Source organism: Heteronotia binoei, chromosome 1 (assembly GCF_032191835.1).
Source record: "Heteronotia binoei isolate CCM8104 ecotype False Entrance Well chromosome 1, APGP_CSIRO_Hbin_v1, whole genome shotgun sequence".
NCBI classification, from domain to species: domain Eukaryota; kingdom Metazoa; phylum Chordata; class Lepidosauria; order Squamata; family Gekkonidae; genus Heteronotia; species Heteronotia binoei.
The window spans coordinates 250,750,595-250,773,979 of NC_083223.1; the positions used below are offsets into that span (position 1 = coordinate 250,750,595).

Below are 23,385 nucleotides of genomic sequence, written 5' to 3' on the forward strand. Positions count from 1 at the left end.
GCTTTGAGTCAGCCATAGCTCTTGCAGAGCTGTCCTTGAAAGGGCAGCTTCTGTGAGAGCTTTCTCAGCCCCGCCAACCTCACAAGGTGTCTGTTGTGGGGGGGAGATAAAGGAGATTGTGAGCCGCTCTGAGATTCGTAGTGGAGGGCGGGATATAAATCCAGTCTTCTTCTTCTCTTGGGAGAGGGAGGCAGGGTTGGGCACCTGCACCCCTGTTTTGAAGCGCAGGAAAGGGGGAAGTTGCTTGGCTAATAGCAGGAAGCCAAAAGACTGGACTGTTCTTCTCTTGACAAGGGAGCATTGGAGCCTCCTGGCTATTTGTCCTCTGCATGATTCTTCAAGGAAGAGGCCTCTATTTTGGGTGGCCCTAAATGTTACTCAGCACCAAAGAGCGAGCGAGACGGACAACAGCTGCTACTTTTGTTTCTCCTTTTTCGGAGAGGGAAGGGTGCTAGATATAGTTTCTCTCCCTCCCACCCTGAGACGGGGAAGAAGCAAGGCTGTTCCTCCCACAAGGAGAAAAGAGAAGTTGGCTTTTCAGAGCAATGGGAAGTGAGAAGCCTTTGAGGGCAGTGGGTGGAAGGGAATTCTGCTCTAGCAGAAGGAAGGAGGAAGGGAGCAGGATACAACTCTGTCCCATTGTGTGAACATATCAAGCTTTAAAACGAGCCCCCATCAATTTCCTTTGGAGAGGGCCAGTGGACAGTTTTCCCATTAATTGGCTGCATTAGAGATTAGGGAAGAAGCTCCTCTTCCAGAGAATCTGTTGAGTTTTCCTGGATCTATGTGACTTGGCTCACTTGCTAGAGCTTTCTCCTGTCACTTTCTCTGCAAGTGCCTTTCTTCAGGTGCTCTTGCATATGGCCAGGCTGAGTCATGCAAAGTGTTCTGTGGATGGGAGCTGGCTGATGGGAAGTCCAGCTCTTTAGCAGCATTGGAGAAGGTTTAGAACTAGCTGCCCTTTTGACCCCTCCCCCCCTTCCCATTGCTGTGAACCTAAGTGAAGAACTGTAGGAAACAATTCATTTCAAAAGGAATTCCAACCCATAAGAACAAAATGATACCGGTCATGAGGAAGAGTTTTGGGCCGCCGTGTAAGATGGGAAGAGGGCCACCCTATTGCATGTGATCCAAGGGGTTGGCACTGATGCAGCAAGGTGAACTGAGAGTAGGGTTGCCAACCCCCAGGTGAGGTCTGGAGATCTCTTGCTGTTACAGTTGGTCTCCAGAGTTCCGTTCTGTGAAAGAAAATGGCTACTTTGGAGAGTGGATTCTATGGTATTGTACTCTAATGAGGTCCTTCCCCTCCCCAAACCTCACCCTCCCCAAGCTCCATCCCCCAAATCTCCAGGTGTTTCCCCATCTAGATCTGGCAACCCTATCTGAGGAACTGTGCCCAGAAATGCTTCATAACAATGCAAGGAATGCCAAGCCTGGTACTGGCCCCAGGTGGATGCTCTCTTTGAAGACCTCTGATTCCTGGGAGGTGGTGGCACTTGCCTTCCTATGGGGTGTGTGATACTTTGGTGGTGTGGGGAGTCTCTTCTATGCCGCAGGTGTGTTCTGAATCAAGGCACTCTCCCGTTTTCCCACCACACTTCTCAAACTGTCCCATCCATCTCCATTTCTTGAGGCCAGTTGCTAGCTATCAAGCTTTTTCTCCTCTCTTCCTATTTAGGGATATAGAGCCAAGTGGGCAGCCATGTTGGTCTGAAGCAGTTGAACAAAGCTTGAGTCAAGTTGCACCTTTAAGACCAACAAAGTTTTATTCAGAATGTAAACTTTTGTGTGCTAAAAACACACTTCTTCAGATGAGGGGATCATGTACAGTGGGCTGAATCATGTGATCCCAGCTCTGTATCTGTTGGCCCTCTTCATCAACAAATTGCATTTATTTCAGCCCACTGTACCTGATCCCCTCACCTGAAGAAGTGTGCTTTTAGCACACGAAAGCTTACGTTCTGAATAAAACTTTGTTGGTCTTAAAGGTGCCAATTGACTCCTGCTTTGTTTAGGGAGGTGCCATGGGTCAATGGCAGAGCATCTCCTTGGCATGCAGAAGGTCCCATGTTCAATCCGCGTTATCTCCAGTTAAAAGGGATCAGGCAGTAGGTGATGTGGAAGACCTCTGCCTAAGACCCTGGAGAGCTGCTGCCAACCTGAGTAGACAATACTGACCTTGATGGACCAATAATCTGATTCAGTATAAAGCAGCATCAGATGTGACCATATTCAAAACCTTTGGGATCTTACCACTTGTACAGATCTTCCTTCACTTATAAACAATAAGATACGTCTCACTGGGAGGTAATTTGGCTGCAAAGTAATTTGGGAACAAAGTAGGTTGTGCGCATTTCTGAACGCTACCTTTGGGAACTTTTATCTTAAGGGTGCAAAGTGGAACAGAGCAGAATAGGAGAAGCTTGATTGCTGGATAAGTCTCTAGAGGGGCAATGGCTTAGAAAGGGTATCCCAAATTTTTCTTTCCTGTGGCCCGGTTATTTTTACACTTCTCCTTCATGGCCCACTAAAATTTGGGGGTGGAGCCGGGAGACAGGAATTATGTCATTTCATATGGTGTCAAGGTCCAAGTGATGTCACTTCCGGGGCACACTGAACCAAAACTCCACCTTTTCCTGTGATGTCACATCCAGGGCACTCCCCCAAACTTGCCTCTTCTTCGGAAGTAAATTCATTTTCAGAAAAATCTCTCTGAAGCTCATGCGGAACCAAAATGGGGGTGGAAAGTGGGCGGTCCTCTCTTTTCTCCCCTAAACCTGCATACACCTATCTGTTTGTGTATTCTTCTCCAGCTTGCAAGCACTCCTAATGCCCATGTTCAGTTGCCTGCACCAACTACACATCCCTTCCTCAACAGCACTGGCCAGTGTATGCAGTTGGGAGTACTGTTGCCACTGCCATCAGGAATGCCAGCACTTAGTACCACCCACCCTGGGCCCTTGGAGCTGCTCTACCTCAAAATATGCTGACACATTTAGTAGGCCCTTCCTTCAGCTGCTACTACTGGAACCCTGTCTCAAGCTACAACCAAGCTTGCTTGCTTTCAAGAAAATCTTTCAACAGCTATTTTTCATACTTTTCTTTGGTTGAAACACTGGGAAATTGCTGTGAAAGGTGGCAGAGAATTGTACTGCAATTAATAAATTAATTTCAAGTTATATGAAGTTCATACAAGCTTTTCTGCAGTTATCCCAAAAAGGATATTTATGAGGGACTTGCCGCTTCTTACTGGCTGTGTTTCCCATGCCTTTAAAAGCAACCTGTTGTGCAAAAGCGAGTGAACTACTTTCATCCTTTTTAATATCTACAGGAGTTTAATTTTGGTGTCAGACAGCTGTAAAAAGCAGGACCAGTAAAATGGTGCCAAGTTCATAGTACCATCTCTTCCAGTGCTGTTCAGATATACCGTAGTAATCTCCAATAATCTTTCTGCCCCACACCTCTTACTCTCACTCACTCACACAGAAATCTCATAGAAGGCCACCTGGCTGCAACTGGGGGTGCCAACTTTTCATTGGCAGAGCTCCTATGTCTGCAACAACAGTATGATGAACATAGATCCAAGTGGGCAGCCGTGTTGGTCTGAATCAGTTGAACAAAGCAGGAGTCCAGTTGCACCTTTAAGACCAAGTTTTATTTAGAATGTAAGCTTTTGTGTGCTCTCTTAAGCACACTTCATCAGACAAGGGGATCAAGTATTGTGGGCTGAAATACAAGCTGTTTGTTGATTAAGTATGCAGCCTGGTCACATACTTAAGCAACAAACAGCTTGTATTTCAGCCCACAATACCTGATCCCCTCGTCTAATGAAGTGTGCTTAAGAGAGCACACGAAAGCTTACGTTCTAAATAAAACTTGGTTGGTCTTAAAGGTGCAACTTGACTCCTGCTTTGTTCAGTATGATGAACAGAAAAGTTTCATCCAGTAGAAATGGAAGGGGAAGGGAAAGGGAAGGAAAGGAAGAACATAAACATAAAAGGAGCCATGTTGGATCAGGCCAATTGACTATCCAGTCCAAAATTCCCTCATACAATGCCCCAAAAGCACCAGAATGTCCACCAGTGGGGCCAGAGCACTAGAAGCCCTCCCACTGTTGCTTCCCCACCCCCAGCACCAAGAATACAGACAGAGCATCCCTTGCAGAGAAAGAAAGAAAGAAGGAAGGGGGGGGCAAAGGAAAAAAAGCCTTCCTCACCATCAGATGACCCCAGCCAGCAACAATTCTGCCCAGGGGTCGTTTGGTTAAAAAAAATAGCTACTGGAATGCCCACTCCCTGCCCCTCCTGGCTGAAAAACACACACACACCCTTCTTTGCTGCCCAGGCCTCCCAGGGAAATCTCTCCAAAAGAACATACTGCAAGGCACATGAAAGCTCATACCCTGAAGAACACTTCATGGGTCTAAAGTGCCAGTGGATGCCAGCTTTTCTCTCAAACACTGGGAGCGGTGGAGAAGGAAGGAGAGGCAGCCCAGCTCCTCTCTGCATAACACAGAGATGGGGCGGGGCTAGCTTTGCTGGGGGTGGGGCTAGCTTTGGCTTTTCTTGTGATCTGGTAGTGAGGCTTCCATGGCCCGGTACTGGGTCACGACCCTGCAAATGGGAAACACTGACTTAGAACAACTGGAGATGCATGTTAAGGGTCTGTTCTGTGGGATACTGAGTCACAGGAAGGTGAATCGTCCTTTTGGGACCACTCCTCAGAACTTATGCAACCCCCCCAAATCTCTCTCTCTCTCTCACCTCCAGGCCTACTGATGTCTGGAAACCTCGGGAGCAGAATCCTCTGTCTGTACCACCAAGGAAGAAGAGTCCTTCCAAGGGACCCACCAGACCTGCAGATTTGTCCACATTGCATTCAGCTGCACCTGAGGCACCCCCTGTGAGGAAACGCCGGCTGGAGAAGAAGCTGATACCTCCAGGGAATCCCCAGGCTGTGGAGGAAATGGCCACACCTTCAGAGAATGACTCTCGCCCCACAATGCCTGTTGCCCTGGAGACCCCAGCATTGGAGAAACTCTCCTGCAGGAGCCTTGTGGAAGTGCCCATCTCTCAACCACAGTCCCATAGTTCTGTGGTCATGTATTTTGTGGAGGAAACAGGCCTGGCTGAACAGAGGCCTGTCGTTGTCACCAACGAAGCAGGATCCGGAGGGTCTTCAGATGCGGCATTCTTGGCCTTGTCTCCTATCATGGGGGTATCTCCGGTGGCACCCAGCCACGAGGTCCAGAGTTCAGTGGGAGATTGGTTGATGCCAGAAGCCGCTCCTGCGTCGACAAGTTCTAGTGGCCTGGCGGAAGTGATGGAAATGGAGTGTGGGGGAGGATGTGGAGAGGTGGGGCAGCTGTCAGAACTGCCAGTAGTGCCCCCAGCTGAGCCAGCAGGGTATGGGATGGAGGAGGAACAACCTGTAGTCAAAGAGGAGCTTTCTGACAGTGAGAGGAAGCCTATGATGGGAGAACCGTCGCTTTGGTGGCTTCCAGCTGAACCAGAGAGGGGCCAGCTTGAGGCTGAAGACAGCTTGGAGGACAGGGATACCACTTCCGGAGGGGAAACTGACTCAGCACCTCCTCCAGAAGCCTCTCCTCAGATGAAGGCACATCAGATAGGGGGAGGGTTAGATGCAGAGAATTGCCAAGTCTCTGAGATGTCAAAAAACCCATTTTTGCCAAGCAATCTATCCCCAGAAGGTTTGGTGGAGCAGGAAGGGTGGGAGGTACAACTGAAGGTTGAAGAGGACTTTGCAAATGGCAAACTCCAAACCTCAGCAGACTCACCACCTCCTGTGGAGAGGTGCCAGGAAGAGGCTGTAGGAGCGGGCTGGGCAGAGGCCCCCACACCTTCCCTGGCTGATCCAGAGGTTTGTCAGGGAAAGGAACAGGAAACAACAGCTGCTGAATGCAGTCTCCAAACTCTGTCTGAGGCCCTGAAGGCTCCTGCCAAAGTGGAGAAAGGAGAACTGGATGGTGGGAGTGATGTGGGCCAGAGCATGTCTTCTGGTGATGCTGTGCAGCTGGTGGCAGAAAAGGAACTTTCAAGAGGGGGACCTGTTGGACCAGAGAAGGAAGAGGAGCAGGGCAAAGGGGAAGATGGCAGACGGAAGTTTCCAGATGAGACTCTGGAGGTCACTCTGGCAAAGGCACACAGACCAGATCAAGAAGCTTTGCATATGGAGTTCTCAGGGAGCAGCACCCTTGGCCAGGAAAGGGCAGGGATTGGTCATGAGGGAAAGAAAAGCCCAGATCTGCCTGATGGCGGAGGTCAAAAAGAAGAAAGGAAAGCCAGCACTGAAGGGTCTTGGGCAGAGCAGAGTTTGCCAGCGAGAAACAGTGAGGGGGCAGAGGCCTTGGCACTCTCTCCACCGCTCCCTCCCCTCCCACCTCAGGATACCACCTTGCCCCTCCCAGCTCCCCGGGCCCTCAAGGAGAAGTGTGGCAAACCCAACCACGAGCCTCTGGTGCCCGCCTCCATGTCCTGTGGCACAACACCGGATTTCAAAGGTCAAGGGGAGGCCCAGGTACAGACGGCCATGCCTGCTCCCTCCTCGCCTTTGAAAGCCACCTGTACATTTTCAGCTTATTCTGATTGTATTTGGGGTGAGGTGGGAGCTCCTAATTTGTATGGGGAGGATACGTTGCTATGGCAACCTATGCCATTTTGAGACTTGAAAGTTTCTTTGTTTTAAACTGCTTAAGTTCTAGAGGGGTGAGCTTTGAACTCTTTCACCTGATGCAGGAGTGGGGGATGTACAGCTGAGGGGAGAAAATGCCACCTAGGATGGAAAACAGCCAGCCCCGGACTCTATTATAACTCGGGATATGGGAATGTGAGCCTAGGACAAGGGGTGGACTTACCATTCAGACTAGTCTTTGCTCTGTACAGGGCAGGTTCAGGGATCTTAGAATAGGGTACATGAGCAAACAGACACACACTGCCATCCTTCAAGGTGTGTGTATTCTGCAGAAGCTGCACTCCTGTGTGTGTGCATTTTTAAAACTTTCTGATATGGAATTTGGCATCCACTCGTTTTCTGAAGAAGCGAGGGTCTAAGCTCTATCATACTGCCAGGAGGCAGGGTGCTTTGTCATCTCCTTCCTTGCCAGAAATGATTCAGAAATTATCTGGAAAAAAATAAGCAAAACAGTACCAAGTAGAACAAGTTCTACTTTTTAAACGGAATTCAGCATAAAGATGGAAAATTGCCATATGCTTCCCCTCCCGCCCCCGGTTTATTGTTGAATTGTTCCTGGCCACAGAATTTGCAGAGCCATACTGATTCCTCCGTTCATGGGCATGCTATTTGGAGGGGTTCTGCTACTTCCTGCTGTAGGTCCACAGTATGGAATTCAGGCTGGAGAATGTCATAACTATGGTGGCTCATCAGGGACATGCCTGTATGCTTCCCTACCACTGCTGCCTGTGGCCATGACTGTTTGTCCCCCCTCACCCTTTAGGTTGACTCCCCCTGCAGCCCAACACTCGTGAGTTCCAGCCAGTCCTTGCTGGAGTGGTGTCAGGAGGTGACGGCCGGCTACAGGGGCATCCGCATCACCAACTTCACCACATCTTGGCGCAACGGCCTGGCTTTCTGCGCTATTCTACACCACTTCCACCCCGAGATGATGTGAGCTGAGTAGCCAATTCCTGCTGGAATGAGACTGAGGGCATATTGACAGAGCAGCTGGTGCTGGTTTTGATGGGATCCTGCTCCTGCTGTTGATCAGGGACAGTGCAGCAGTGTGCAAGGCTTGAAAGGGCAGGCTTGCTGAGCTCTTATAACTAGGGCTGTCAATCAATATGAATGATTTTAGTTGGGCTAATTGCCTCCCTTTGAATCAGTACATTACATGAAAAAAAATTGCATGTTCCCCAAAGCTTCCCCATCAGAATAAGCCGTATTTGATTCTGTATATTGCAGTAACAACACTGGAACCAAAGTAGTCTCCAGAAAATAACTACCGGTAAATTTGCCTTTTTCATTCACAGCTTTGCAGATATAAATTATCCCTTGCCAGTCCAGCAGCAGAAGCTTTACCTGATTAATCTACACCAGGGATGCATAAGCTGTGGCTCTTTCACACCTCTTGTATGGCTCTCATAGCCCAAACCACCCCATCAGCTGGCTTGGAGAAAGCATTTCTCTCTTTAAGCTGGAGGCTGCTTGGCCTTCCTTCCTTGCTTCCTCCCTCAAACATCTGATGCTCATGTCTTGCGACTCTTACATTAAGCAAGTTTGGCCACCTGTGATCTACATGTTCATCTGATAGTATGTCTCCGAGCCCTGGTTGAGTGGCTAGAGCCATAACAGAAGGTGAAGAATCAGGGGGGCCAGGCATTGCTAACAGAAAGTGGAGGCTAGTGAGTGCGAGATGAACTGTGAGAAGAGTTAATGGAGGAGGAGGAGAGAGAGAGAGACCATGGGAGTGGTTGCCGGCAAGGTTACAAATAGCTGGGTGGGGGGAGGGGACTGGGAGAAAGAGACTGAGGAGGAGCTTCGATGAGTTTGAGGTGTGTGAGTGTGTGTGAAAGAGAGGAGCTGGGAGATTTCTGAAGTGATGGAATGTTATCGGGGAAGGGTTTAGAGCAACCAGTGGCCACTGACCGAGTTTATATTTCCCTTCCCTCTTCAGCCAGTATGACACCCTGGACCCGCTGGATATCAGACATAACAACAAACTGGTGAGTTGGTAGCTCCAGACTCCATAGAGTGGAAGAAGAATGAGGACCACCTAGAAACACTGTGGGTGTCAGGAGGGCGTGGAGAGGGGAACCTTGTGTCCTTTGCTCTGCCAAAGATTCTCTTGAGTAGCCAGCCTCACCCACTTCTTGGGGTTGTTGTGAGGTAAAGAAAATAAAGAGACAGTGTGGTTCATGAGGGAGGGGCCTGAACGTGAGAGACTTTGTCACATTTTGCTTTCTTCCTCTCTCAGCTTTCTGTATTTTTACTGAAATTAAAAGATGCTATGGAGAAGTAGAAGGTCATGATTTTTTTAAAAGTCTCCTTATGTATAATTATAATTATTATTTATTTGATTTGTTAATAGCCCTAACCCTGCTTGTTCAGGGCTGTGGGCAATGCGCAACAAAAAGGCATGGAGCCATAAAACATACAAAACATTAAAATTCCAATCATAAGAAAATTATCATAAGAAAGTTAAAAGAAGACCAGGTTAACAAGAAGTCCAAGATGACGTCTCTAGAAACTGCATCCTGATTCTGGACTGCCTGGCCACATTCTGGGCAGGGGAAGAGAAGATCGGAATTAGGGGGAGGGAATAACAGGTAATAAATAACAAGCTCTGAGTTTCTCTCCCTTTCTCTCTCTTTTCTGCCATCAGGCCTTTGATGGTTTGGCCTCCTTGGGGATCTCCCGGGTGATGGACCCTGCCGACATGGTTTTCCTGACAGTGCCAGATCGGCTGATTGTCATGACATACCTGTGCCAAATCCGGGCTTTTTTCACGGGGCAAGAACTGAATGTGGTGCAGCTTGCTGGCCACAGCAACCAGACCACCTACAAGGTGGGTAAATTTGACACAGACTCCTCTGCCTTGGTTGATCCTGCCATGTTTTATTCTCAGTCTCTTCAAGCTGTCGCCTCTCAGCCAGAGGCTCCTGGGAACCCTGATGCCCAGGACTCTGGGAAGACATCTGGTGCTGTGACGGGGAATGATCAAAAACCAGAAGCGGAGGGCCCTCCCCAACAACATGCTGGAAGTGCAGAAAGCACAGATGTTCCAGAGGGCTTTGGGAATGGAGCCCTAACAGAGGACTTGAAGGCAGAAGCTGGTGATGCAGAACCTTTGCCAGTTGCACAGCTGGAGCAGGCATCTGAACTTGTGGTTGCTGCAAAGGGTGATGGGAAGGCAGTTGCAAATGGCATCACTGCCAAAACAGTTGAAGAACTGAAGTTGGAGCCCCTGGTGTCTGTGGAGTGTGAAGCAGAGATTGCAGAGGTTGATGGGCAGACTGAATGTACCCCAAGGTCACAGCCCTTCCCCAAGGACTCTGTGGTAGAGGCTTCTAGGCCCAAGGAAGAAGCATTTACAAATGGTGGTGTAGCTGATTCAACCACAGAACATGAGCCAGATTCTCTGGCCCAAGTGGATTCTGGGGCTAAATCCTCAAAACTTGATTGGGACATAGTGTCTAATGGTGCCATGGCCAGTCTGAGTACTGAACAAGATGAAGAGTTCTCTGCCCCTGGGGATTCTGGGAATGAAGGGAAGGCATTAGCTAGCAGTTCTATGCCCATCCAAGACACAGGACCAGTGGCTCCAGGGGATAGTGGGATAGAAGCTGAAAAGTCTGATGGGAAACCATCGGCCAGCAACAACGAGAAGCTGGTGCCCCCTCCACGGCTGAAACGGATCGCCTCCCGGAGTGGTGCTGAGCGCCCCCTGCAGCGCACCCTCTCCACGGGGAGCCAGCAGGGTCCTGTAGCCCCGCCACGACCACATGCAGGCAAGTCCACCTTCGCTCATGTGCGGGATGCAGACCTGGTGAAGAAGCGGCGTTCGCGGCTCAAGAGCGAGTCCTCCCTGTCGACGGACGAAGCAGATGCAGGCGGCCCTTCAGAGGACTCCACCAAAAGGCTGGCTGCGGTGAGTGGTGCTCCTGGGAGGCTCTGGATGCATCTGCTTGAGTTTCTGACAGGGCAGATGTTGCATGACAGGTTGTCAGTCCTGCCTGCACTAAACCTTTGCAAATCATTTTTGCTGTCCTGATACACTCAGAATGTTTTTTCCCCTTGGAGATTTGATCGCAGGTCTCAGCCACTAGCTCAGAGTGGTGCATGCAGAATCACATTTTCTCTGCTTCAAAGCCAACCCTGCATGTTTCTGTGCTAGGGGACAGTGCATCCCAGCATGCTTGACTGCCAGGGACTTGATAGTTGGAACTCTTTGCTTTTCTGGATTACACGGTGTGAAGTTGGGATGGAAGTAGATGTCTTGTACATTGGAGTGAGATGTTCTCCCTATCTTGTGGGACTTGCAGCTGCACAGCCTTTGACCCTTCCTCACTCCTCCCTCCCACCCTCACTGCTCTTACTGTGTGGCTTATTTCTCATTGGGTGACAGCTAGTCCTGTTGTCTTGGGTCTCTCTTTTCACCTAAGAGCAGAGGCACTTTCTCTTCCTCACTTTGCAGTTAGCATTTTGCCCCCAGCCCAAGGTTAACTGAGATGAGTTTTTGGACTGCAGCATAACAAGATCCAATGCAGTGATTCAGACTGTTGCTCTGAAGCAAGTGTTGAGAAGTGTGATGCATTCTGTGTGGATCCATTTCTCATTGTCCCGGTGAACTAAGAACCAGCAACCTTTCATTCAAAAAACATTATATACTAGACCCACATTTTGTTTCTCTCTGTCTGTGAAATTATAGATGCCTGCCTGGCTGGGTGGCCCTGCATGTAACAAAGTGGTCCATAAATGCTTCTTCTACAATAAACTTATTAACCTTTAAATAATTGCATGACTGTCTTTTTTTTCCCTTGTGAAAGACTAACAACCTTCTGGAATCTGTATCTATCAAGCCTTTTCTGCATCTCGGGGTTCTCTCCCTGGGTATTCACTAATTCTAATGTTTATCTGGGACAGCTGGGCTGACCTTTTGCCCTGCTCAGCATCTACTTTGTGGTAGAACCAAAATCTGGGAAGAGGATAGGTGGCCCACAAGCCAGTCACATTGCCACACCTGCCTTATTTGCATTGCCTTTTTCTCCTTTTCATCTGATGCAGGCACAGGAGTACCCAAAAACAGACTGTCCTTTTCTTGGGGGGGGGGGTGGAGTGGGATTTGGTCTAAAGAAAGCAATCTCTACATTTTCCATGTGGCATTATGAACGAATTTGGCATTATGTGACAAAAGAAAGAGCACTGATTTCTCCAATTGTACTCCCCCCCCTCCTTTTTGGGGGGTAGTTTTATATTTATATGTGTGCACACCTGGAAGCAATAGCAACCTCTAGTGACTGACCCCTACTGGGGTCTGGAGGATATTCAGGGAGGTGGCTGAATAAAGCCTGCCCCTGCCTCCTGGTATTCCAAGGAGGTCTTCCATCTAAGTACTTGCCAGAGTCAACCCTGCTTAACTATCCAGGTCAGGGCAGATTTTTCCCATTGTACTTGCAGCCTGTTGACACATTATGGAGTGGACAGGTTGGGTATTCAGTGTTCACTTGAGTTTTCCCAGTGAGCCCAGTAGGGCTCCCCAGGACCATTTCAGGTTGGGAAAACGGTGCAGGGTGGGAAAGCAGAAGACCCTTCTCCATGTGCACTGAAGCCATGATCCAAATCAGGCATAACACTTCTGGGAATTGAGGAGAGCCCACAGTGTACACAGGACCCAGGGTGGGGGACCCTAGATCCAGCCTGCATGTTCAAAAAAGGCACATGAAAAACATTTGATGTCTCCTCTCATGGTAAGATTTTATGTTGTGTGTATATGTGTGTAAATAGGTGCATTTTCTGTACAAGTTAACTTTTTTCCTACGAGAAAAAAATAATTCTAGGACTCAGTTCTGTGTGTTCTGATGTGGTGACTCTTGTTCCTCTCTGGTCTTCCAGGATGATGGCTTAGATGAGAGTTCAAGACTCAGACAAGGCCCAGCAAAGGTGCAGCAACTTCCAGGTGAGTTTGTGGGTTGTCAGCTGGACTGGTAGATAAGAACATAAGAGAAGCCATGTTGGATCAGGCCAGTGGCCCATCCAGTCCAACACTCTGTGTCATGCAGTGGCCAAAAACCAGGTGCCATCAGGAGGTCTACCAGCAGGGCCAGACTCCAAAAAACCCTCCCACTGTTTCCCCCCACTGCCAAGCACCAGGAATACAGAGCATCACTGTCCCAGACGTAGTATTCCCTGTATACCTTGCGGCTAATAGCCACAGATGGACCTCTGCTTGAAGCTGTGCTTGTAGCCACTACCACTTCCTGTGGCAGTGAATTCCACAGGTTAATTACTCTTCCTTTTATCTGTTCTGAACCCACTGCTTATTAATTTAATTGAGTGCCCATGAGTTCTTTTAGTGTGAGAAAGGGAGAAGAGTACTTCTTTCTCTGCCTTCTTTATCTCATGCAAAGTTTTGTGAACCTCTGTTATGACACCCCTCTGTTGTCAGGGTGCATGTGTGGGGTGGGGCTTTCCCCTCACTATATCCCAGAACGTCTTCTAGAAGAAGAAGACTGCAGATTTATACCCCACCCTTCTCTCTGAATCAGAGACTCATAGCAGCTTACAATCTCCTATATCTTCTCCCTGCACAACAGATGCCCTGTGAGGTGGGTGGGGCTGAGATCTCTCTCCCAGAAGCTGCCCTTTCATGGACAAATGGTCTGCAAAAGCTAAGGCTGACCGAAGGCCATTTCAGCAGCTGCAAGTGGAGGAGTGGGGAATCAAACCCAGTTCTCCCAGATAAGAGTTCGCGCACTTAACCACTACACCAAACTGGCTCTCTAAGGACCACTGGAGGCAGGGGAGAGTTCCAGCTTGTGCTGGTTCTAGTGGTTAGCCCATGCTCTCACTTCTAGATGCCTGCTATGAGCTCAGTGTAATCGTGCTTTTTCTCTCTCCATTATAGCTCCTTCCAGCACTACCTCCCAGAACCAGATCCAGGACTCTGGCCTCAAGAACAGCACCAATGAAGAGGAAGTTCCGGTAAGGTGTGGGAAGACCTGGGCTAGCTGTCTAATGGGCTTCGGTGTACTTTGCTGGGAGAGCTCAGAATAGAGCCTCCAAGTTCAAGAGCAATCTACCTTAGGTTCCCAGATGATGGGGACAACAGCGGGGGAAATTAACTGCTTTGCATTGGAGGAGATGAACAGCAGGGAAGGATAATTAAAATTTATTTAAAAATAAGTATATGCTTTCCCCTCTCCTTTCGGCCTCTAAATGGCCACTGTTAAGAGTCTAGAGCCCTGGACTAAGAGAACATATCCTCTGTGTTTGGAGACCATGCAGAGTTCTTTTGCAGATATCTTAGTCCAAGTTATTAGCTTGCAGTCAGTGTTACCTCTAAGCTGAGTTAGTGTGAGCTAGCTCACAGTTTTTTAGCCTCCAGCTCAGGAAAAATGGCCCCAGAGCAAACTAATTTCTGCTGTAGCTCACAACTTTAATGCCAGTAGCTTACTATGTAGAATTTTTGCTCACAAGACTCCACAGCTCAGAGGGAGTATTGTTTGTAGTAGCATTGGACAGCTTAAAACTGTTTATCAGTGGCTATTAGCCTTGGTGACTGAAGGAGAGCTCCACATTCAGATGCACTAAACGTCTGAATCCCAGAGACAAGAGGCAACATCAGGGGAAGGCCTTGTCCTCTATGCTGTGTTGCTAGCTGTCCAGAGGAACTGGTTGTCCAGCGTGTGAGACAGGATGCTGGACTAGATGAACCACTGGCCTCATCCAGCAGGGCTCTTACATTCTTAAAACCTTGTGTCTCATACTTATAAAAACAGTTCCCTACTTTTGTGGATCGTTCCAGGTGGGTAGCTGCATTAATCTATAGGAATAGAGCAAAATTCAAGTTCAGAAATGATAACAAAAAGAACAACAAATCACTTTGTTCCAGATCCCGAGGCATTTGTGCAAATTTTCTGTCTTCTTTGTTGTTCAGGAGACCGCTTGCATCTTTGTTTTCCCCAGCCTCGATCCAACTGTGTTTGTGATGAGCCCCTTGCCTGATTCATTAATTGGAAGCACGGCCGTCTTCCCATGCCCTGTGTCATTGTAGAAATTGTGCGATTGCAGAAATTATGCCAGTGACACATGTGCGTTGCCACCATCTTTGCTGAAGACAGCACAGTTGAACCATGGAGCAAATTCAGTTGTTCCATTCCTCAGGAGAATAGTAGGACCTCCCAGAGCAGAAAGCAAATGATTTTAACGCTGTGAAGTTCTAGACTTCATGACTGTGCTGGAAAATGTGTGGGTATTCCAGGAGAGAGCTGGTTAGTGGAAAGTCTTTCCTTAGTGCAGCCTCTTTCTCACTGGTCTGTGCCAGGGAAGCAACATAGCTCAGTGTTTACAGCAAATGTTTTGATTGCAGCATATCCCAGATTTAATCCTTGACATTTCCAGTTGGAAGGTCTCAGGCAGCAGAGCAAAGACAGCTGCTGCCAGTCAGTAGCTGGTAATACTAGGCCAGCTGAACCACTGGTTTGATTCCACAAAGTGGCTTCATATGCCTGGTGTCTCCTCCCAGTAACCCTGCAAGGTAGGCTAGTGTTGTTTCCGTTTTAATGATCCGGAAAGGTGAGACTGAAAGAAGGAGCCCAAAGCTGGCTGGGTAGGCAGAGACGAGGCTGATTCTCCTATGTTTGAGTGTGATTCTCCAGCCAGTAGGACAAATGTTTGTTGTGAGAAAGGAGAAAACACAGGCTTTCTGCTGGGAAGTAGCAGTGATTCAGGGGTCACCAATCTTTTTGAGCCTGTGGCCACACTTGGAATTCTGACAGAGTATGGTGGGCGCAGCAACAAAATGGTTGGCTGCTGCAGAAGGCAAAGCCAGCCACGAAATGATTGCCACAGCTTAATTTTGGTAACACAGTACAGATCTTTATGCTGCAGTGGCACAGCATTAAAAAAACCTGCACAGCCAATTAAATCTCCAGTAGCCAATCAGAAGCCTTGCTGGCCGAAAGCCCTGCCTGACCTCACCCACTTCCTAAAAACATTTGGTGGGTGCCAGAAAAGGTGTTTTCAGGTGCCATGATGCCCAGAGGCATCTCACTGGGGACCCCTGTCTCATCCTCAAATTTCACTTTTCTGGAGCTTTTTTTTTTGTGGTGCAGCCCCCTTGCAGTCTTATACTGTCCTTCTCACCCTGACTCAGGAGGGCACTACTTCTAATGTCTGTCCTGGCTTTGCCTTAGAAATTCCAGGACACCAGCCAGTATGTGGTAGCTGAACTTCGGGCATTGGAGACGGAACAGAGACAAATTGATGGACGGGCAGCCATCGTGGAGAAGGAGCTACGAGGACTCATGGAATCAGGTAGGGAGAGGATTCTGGCTCCAAAAGTGACACAATGTCTGAAGGAGCTTGTGGAAGATGACGACTGTAGATTTATACCCCGCCCTTTGCGCATTTATACCCAGCTCTTCTCTCTGAATCAGAGAGAAGCGGCTTTACAATCTTCTATATCTTCTCCCCCTACAACAGATTCTCTGTGTGGTGGGTGGGGCTGAGAGGACTCTCACAGCAGCTGCCCTTTCAAGGACAACTCCTGAAATAGCTATGGCTAACCCAAGGCCATTCCAGCAGCTGCAAGTGGAGGAGTGTGAAATCATACCTGGTTCCCCAGATAAGAGTCCACACATTTAACCACTACACCAAACTGGATCTCCTCTCTGGAAGAGGAGAGCGTTGACTAAGCCAGAACAGTTTTGATGAAACAGTGACATGCTCTCCTTAGAGGTGACCCTCTCTGGTCCTTGCTGGGCTTTTGCCATCCCAAGCAAACTGTTTGTGCCCCCCACTGTCTGAATGTGGAACTACCACCAGGAGACAATCTCAGGGCACACTGGAGGTTGTTGGGTGGAAGAAGTTGTACAACCACGTGCAAAATCTAGGTAATTCATTTTTTATTTTTTACCAAATTAGCACAAAACTCTGTGCAGGCTTGCTCACCAACAGTGTGGCCTAAGGCTTCTGCCTGCTGCCCTTCTGTCTTGAAATTCTGTAACATTGAGCCCAATAGCTCGCAGCTTGCCTGCTGACTGCATCACCTATACAGGTGAGCATATGGCCGGCGCTCCGCAACCTGCACTGGCTGTCTATAGAATACCGGATCCATTTCAAGGTATTAGTTTTGACTTACGCGGCCTGGGACCAACATACCTACGGGACCGTCTCCTTCCATATATGCCTTGGAGGTCGCTTCGTTCGGCCTCCCAAGATCTTCTGATAGTTCCCGACCCAAGGGATGCCCGTCTTGCCTCTACCAGGGCCAGGGCTTTTTTGGTCCTGGCCCCGACCTGGTGGAATCAGCTCTCTATGGAGATCCGGGCCCTGCCTGGCTTGTTGGCCTTTTGTAGGGCCTGTAAAACAGAGCTGTTCCACCAGGTCTTGGATGAGGCAGCGGGCATCTATCCACCTATTAGATCACTTGGCCTCCCCATACGCCCTTATGGCCCGCTACACCACTGTATTGTGGTGCTATACTATCTTGCTTCATATCATCATGCTGAAGTAACCTATTGCACTTTACTGATTGCTGGAGTTGATTTTATTATGATTTTATTGTGATCTTAATTTAAACTGTTGTACTCCACTCTGAGCCCCCCAAAAGGGGGAAGGGGCAGATTAGAAATAAAATAATAATAATAAAAGAACAAAGACTTCTGGTGAGCATGAAAGCTTGCAGTTTGGGGCTAATCAGGTTGGCCTAATAAAAAGCCTTGCACAGATTTTGTTCTTGGCTGGTTGAACTGGTTCAGCTTTTCTCATAGAATCCTGAGTATTGTTGTTTTGTGAGGAGTAGAGTGTGCTTTTTAAAAAGAGTTCTACAGAACCAAACGTTCCACATTTTCCTCATTTTGCAGCCATGGCAATTAAGAAAAGCCGCTACTGCTTTAACAGTGTAGTTGTGGATATGCCCTTAAGAGTTTTTTTTTTGGGGGGGGGATATATAGGAGGGGGATAGATAGGTGTGGGGGGATGCATTGTATAAAATGTTCATGATACTCTGAAGTAGATGGAAAGATGCCTTTGCAGGTGTAAGAGCAGTCCTCCTGAATTGATGCAGCATGGAGGATACAAGGATGAGTCTCTTGAGCCCATGCCAACTGCATCAAATTGATGCTTCCTTTTCTGTAATTGCATTGCAATTGTCATCCTTTTAGTAGTTCCCTGAGAGGGAGACTGCCTGCAGCTTCTGCCATTATCATATTAACGTTGAATCCCCACCCCATTGTCCCCAAACTGGTTTTCACAGTATGGCAGAGCTGACTTGTGCTTTAAAAGCTGTCTGTGTAAATGGCCTACGTGTAGGAGGTGCAAACGCACAAGATTGCAGCTCCCCTTTCGCATAAAGAAGCCTGCAAAGGGGGGGGGGGAGGAAACCCAATATCTTTTGTGAGTTTGTGGCTCCTGTCTAAACTGCATATGTGAGTAAACTTCTCGGTGAGCAATATTTCCCTTGCATGGCCAGCGGGTTTATACCTGGAAGTCATTCTGCGAGCCTAATGGGGGGGGGCGGTGGTTAGAAGGTACAAGCCTAATGGGGGGGGGGGGTTAGAAGTTTCTTTGTAAATACATGTTCTGTAATGTGCTGGTTCACGAGTGTTGACTAGCTACTTGCTCATCATCTCCTCGTTTTCGACATCCTGTTTACGGAAGCTACTCTGAACACTTAGAGGTGATGCATACTCACCCCAGGTGACCACCAGAGTGGTTGTAGGCAAGCCTGAGCTTAAAGACAGTCACTCTGCATTGATAGGATCCTGAATGAATGCCCGCAGGCTCACACCTGATAGCTCCCATTTTACAGATAATGCACAGCTGAGGCCAGGCAGTGCCTGGTAGGAGATGCTAAAGTGAAATGATGGCTATTCCATTGCAGGTGCTGACAAGCTGAAAGAAGAGGAGCTGATCCAGGAATGGTTCACGCTGGTAAATAAGAAGAATGCCCTGATCCGGCGGCAGGACCAACTGCAGCTTCTGTGAGTGTAGCAGAAAGCAAAGGGAGGGACTTCCTATAATCTGTGGCCCAGTTTTCCCCTGACAGGGTGTAGGAAGGGCTGTGTACCCACAAGGATGGGTTACCAGTGCGTTTACTATGCACTCCCCCACCCCAAGAAAGCCTGCATTGGTCTAACATATGAGCTGGCTTCAACAAACCCTGGAGGCTGCTGTTCTGACGTGTATGTTCACTCACTAGATGGCTTCAGGACCAAGACCAGACTTGCACGTCTGAACAAGCCATTGCAGAATAAATGGCACAACGTAACAAACCCTGGTGACACTGCCATATCTGGCTGCCCATTCATTGAGTGTGGAGTGGTGACTGGCTTGTCTGAACCAGCTGTGAGGGAGAGAGGAAAGGGCAGAATTGCAGGCTTCATGCCAACTTAGTTTCAGAGCGTAGCCGTGTTGGTCTGCAGTCAAAGAGCCAGATTCAAGTCCACTAGCATCTTGGAGGCCAAGAAGATTTTTGGGAGTATGAGTTTTTGAGAGTTAAAGTTTCCTCTATCAGATGGCCACTGAAGGTGTGACCTTGACCCTGGGGAGGGAGAGGAAGAGACATGGCAGCTCCATCTGTAGGTTGTCCAGAGAGGAGAGCCTTCCTCTCAGGCCCCATGAAGAGAGCGTTGACTCTGGAAAGCTTATGTCCTCAAAATCTTGGTTTTGAAGGTGCTTCAGGACTCTCATCTTAATTTGTGAGCTCATGTGTGAACACTGTCTCTAGGCCAGGCCCTGCCGCATCTCTTCTCAAGGTGCCTCTGTCCTCCACCTACTTTCTGAAGCAGCACAGTAGAGATCTCTGGTCTTTCAGGAAGTCCCTGTGCACACGGCTTTTTTTGTAGCAGGAACTCCTTTGCATATTAGGCCATACACCCCTGGTGCAGCCAATCCTTCTGGAGCTTACAGTTGGTCCTGTAAGAAGAGCCCTGTAAGTCCTTCCTGTTCATAACCACCCTTGTAGGGAACCCAATCCTGGCAGTGTGTGTGCACATTTGCGAGAGAAAGCAAGAGCGCAGAACTCTAGGCAGATGCTCTTAATACTGGTTCACAACCCTTGGTATGAACACAGCTTCTGCTTCCTCCTCCAGGATGGAAGAGCAAGACCTGGAGCGGCGGTTCGAGCTCCTGAGCCGTGAGCTGAGAGCCATGATGGCTATTGAAGGTGAGACCTTGACCCTGGGGAAGGAGAGGAAGGGCAGCTGCCGCCACGTCTCTAGGTTGGCTGGAGAGAAGAGCCTACCTCACCAGGGTTGTCGGGAGGATCAAATGAGGAATAAGAAAATGACGTAAGCCACTTAGGTGGCAAGCTTTGTGGCGAGAAAGAGCGGGCATAAATGAAATGAATAAGAATGCCTCTGCAGCCAGACTGTTGCTGTTGGGACATTTCCAACCTTTCATCTGTACTGAGAGCCAGCCTGGGGTAGTGGTTAAGAGCAGTGGACTCTAATCTGGAGAACGGGGTGAGATTCCCCAGTCCTTCTCCACATGAAGCTTGCTGGGCGAACTTGGACCAGCCACAGTTCTCTCACAGTTCTGTCAACCTCACCTTACCTCACAAGGTGCCTGCTGTGGGGAGAGGAAGGGAAAGGCAATTATAAGCTGCTTTGAGACTCTTGAGAAGAGCAGGGTATAAAAACCTTCCTCTTGGACGTGCCTCCATCTCTGAGCCACACCAAGAGTCTTCCCAGATCAGGAAGGGTCAGCAGGGGGCGGGGGGGGGGCAGATGGGAGGGATGAACTGCAACGTCTGTGACTGATGAGGGTCTGCTTCCCCCTCCCCCAGACTGGCTGAAAACAGAAGCCCAGAAGCAGCGCGAGCAACTCCTGCTGGAAGAGCTGGTGTCCCTGGTGAACCAGAGGGACGAGCTGGTGCGAGACCTGGACATCAAAGAAAGGATGTGAGTAGTGCTGTTTTCTTGGGATGAGTTGCCAAGGAGAGAATGCACCCCAAGAGAACAGGAGTCAAACTACAGAAGGCTGGCAGCCCCCCTGGATTGGGCATTTTCAGTGCTGGGATTCCCTGGTCCATTGAGGAAGGGTTGTGGCTCAGGGGCACTGCATCTGCCTGGTATGCGGAAGGTCCCAGGTTCAATCCTTGGCATCACCAGTTAAAAGGATCAGATAGTACAGTGGTGTGGAAGGCCACTGCTTGACATGCCGGAAAGCTGCTGCCATTCAGAGTAGATGATACTGACCTTGACAGATGAGTAGCCTGACTCAGTATAAGGCAGCTAGCTTCACGTGTCATGTTTCTGCCAGCAACCAGGATGTTCCACTTGTTCAGACTTTTTGCAGGGGGCCAGGGTAATAAGGAAGGCATTAGTGCCTCTGAGCATGTACAGGCCTGCTTTTCCCTTCATAACCAAGCTTACTTCTGGAACGGACGAGGCAGGGCTTTCAGTTCTGAGGGGAAAATCTTCCAGCCAGGCTTGAGTTCTTGTACCTTGCATTTTAGAAATTAAACTCTGGGTGCAGAAGGGAAGGGAAAACATTTCCTAGTACTTGGGGAATGCAGAGAAAAGATGATGGACGCTGGAAAAGGTGTGAGTATAGATGGAACTCTTAGAGAAGAATTAACATTTGTGCCCTTGTCCTTCAGGCACCTTTTGCAATCATGGACTGGCCATGCCATTGCAAAGCAACCAAGAGATAGAGAATCGTGTCCACAGGGCTGTTAATAAATTCTCAGTGTATTGAGGATATGGGAGAGGAGATGCAAGCAGGACAGAGAGGGAGGGCATTTATAAAAACTAGTACTTTTCTAATAATATAGACAGGGTTTTACTCTGCTCCCCGCCCCCCCCCCCCCCCGGGAATATCTTCTCTTTTATTTCATGGGCAAAACTGAACATTTCAAATACAGTGAAGATGACATGTGCATTTCCTCCAGTCTCCAAAAATTTAAGAATCTCCCAACGCCCTCTCCCCCGGCAATTACGTCCCTTTGGGAAGCAAGCAGTATTTGGACTGATAGGAAGATAGGTTGCTGGGAAGGGCAAGTATTGAAACAAAATGAGTTTGATGATTGCTGTACCAGATTAATCTAGCATCATATTGGAGGGAAGTAGGAATGTTGGCAGCTTGCCAGAGAGTTTGCATGATTTGACTTCCTGAAAGTCATCAAGGTCATTCAACTGAGAAGTTAACAACTTTTTTTTTTTTTTTGAAAATGGTAAGGACAAAAAGTGCAATGATAAACGATCATCCCTACTATTTAAGTTGATTTTTATGCATATCTCTGAAAGGGTTAACATCTCTCTTCCGGTTGCCTCCCTTCTCCTTTCCCTTCTTTTCTCCCACTCTACCCTGGACTTCTCAGAGCTCTGGAAGAGGATGCCAGGCTAGAGCGGGGATTGCAACAGAGAAGACGGAAGCTGAGTCGCAAGGAGAAATGCCGCGTCAGCTGAGATGGGGCAAAGCGAGTCGCTATCCTTCCCCCCCCTCCCACCACCACATGTCAGCAGGGGGAGTCAGCAAATGACAGCACTTCTTGTTCCCTAAAGACAGCACCTCCCCTCCCCACCTTCAGGGCACCTCCTGCCCTGACACAGTATTGCGTCCTGCCAGTGCCAATCATTACCCACAGTCCTTTGGGGCCTTAAGCTGCTTGTCGCTTGACATAAGTTATGCCAAAGAAGGGTTTGGGGTGGGGTGCAGCCCTGAACTGCATTCATTCTTTGACTCCATTCCCAAGAACTAGAGGATATTTTGGATGGCATTTTTTTTTTAGGGCAGTGCCCATGAATCTACTACCTGGAGAAAGCAGAAAACAACTTTTTAATCTCTCTCTCTCTCTCTCCAGTCTTTGAATCTATTTATTTGTGTGTGTGTGTGTGTGTGTGTGTGCTTGTCCGTGAATGAGCTCCTCCTCTGGTTTTAATGTCTGCTTCCTCCCCAAACCAAGGATGCTGTTGTTTTTTAAAAAACAAAGCTTTCACAGGGCTTTTGTGTTTTATTTTATTTTTTAATTATCAATGTTATTCTCCTCAATGGTACAAAAGTCACAAAGTGCCTTGGACACTCAGACAGCCAGATCTGGTCATGGTGAAGCTCTCCCAGTTTCACACCGCCCTTTTCTTCTCTCCCGTCCCCCACCCCACAGCACTCAAGTTGGTCTCTTCCAGGTTATTTGCACTAAATCTGTACCAGGGTTTGAAATAAACATATCAAAAAGACATAAGGCTTGAGAAATTAAGTTTGTGACAAAGCATTGATCCCAAATCCTCTTTGTATGTCTTACTCAAACAAACACAAGCGAAACACATACTGTTGCTGGGGAGATCCTTCTCAGCTGTTGGCCACATCACAGAAGGCCTGCAACCTATGGCTCCAGAGCCAAATATGGCTCAGTGTGGCCCCAAATAAGATTCTTTGAAATCTTTAAGGTATGTTGGAAGGGTTGGTGGGCTGCCGGAGTAACCAGTATGTGAAGAAAATGGCTGGTAAAGACGTTGCACATAAGTAAAGGACTTTGTAGGGATGCTTCTTAGAAAGGGAAATGTCAGAGGTGAACTGTTGCCAGCGATGCAAGGGAAAACCACACACAGATTTGTGCCTGTGAACTGAAACAATTGTGCAGGATGTTTCTGTGTATATTCATGACTTACTGTGAGACCCTGAGTGTGCCCTTTTCTAATAAAGGACTCACAACAACCAGTTCGGGCTGCAGAAACTATGGATTAC

General features: G+C 48.4%; 1 protein-coding gene across 2 annotated transcripts in view; it reads left to right on the forward strand.

Annotated features, from left to right (window-relative positions):
* Positions 1-22,879, forward strand: part of EHBP1L1 (EH domain binding protein 1 like 1) — a 49,483-nt gene extending 26,604 nt beyond the window's left edge. Inside the window, exons 8-18 of one of the 2 annotated variants that reach the window (XM_060252355.1) lie at positions 4,770-6,537; positions 7,475-7,644; positions 8,651-8,699; positions 9,359-10,624; positions 12,589-12,652; positions 13,601-13,677; positions 15,891-16,011; positions 18,581-18,680; positions 19,791-19,864; positions 20,486-20,600; positions 22,022-22,879. In XM_060252355.1, the coding sequence (XP_060108338.1) occupies positions 4,770-6,537; positions 7,475-7,644; positions 8,651-8,699; positions 9,359-10,624; positions 12,589-12,652; positions 13,601-13,677; positions 15,891-16,011; positions 18,581-18,680; positions 19,791-19,864; positions 20,486-20,600; positions 22,022-22,109 (3,892 nt within the window). In that variant the 3' untranslated portion in view covers positions 22,110-22,879. The remainder of the gene's footprint in view (positions 1-4,769; positions 6,538-7,474; positions 7,645-8,650; positions 8,700-9,358; positions 10,625-12,588; positions 12,653-13,600; positions 13,678-15,890; positions 16,012-18,580; positions 18,681-19,790; positions 19,865-20,485; positions 20,601-22,021) is intronic. The other variant, XM_060252364.1, reaches the window with a different exon arrangement.
* Positions 22,880-23,385: the final 506 nt, after the last annotated feature.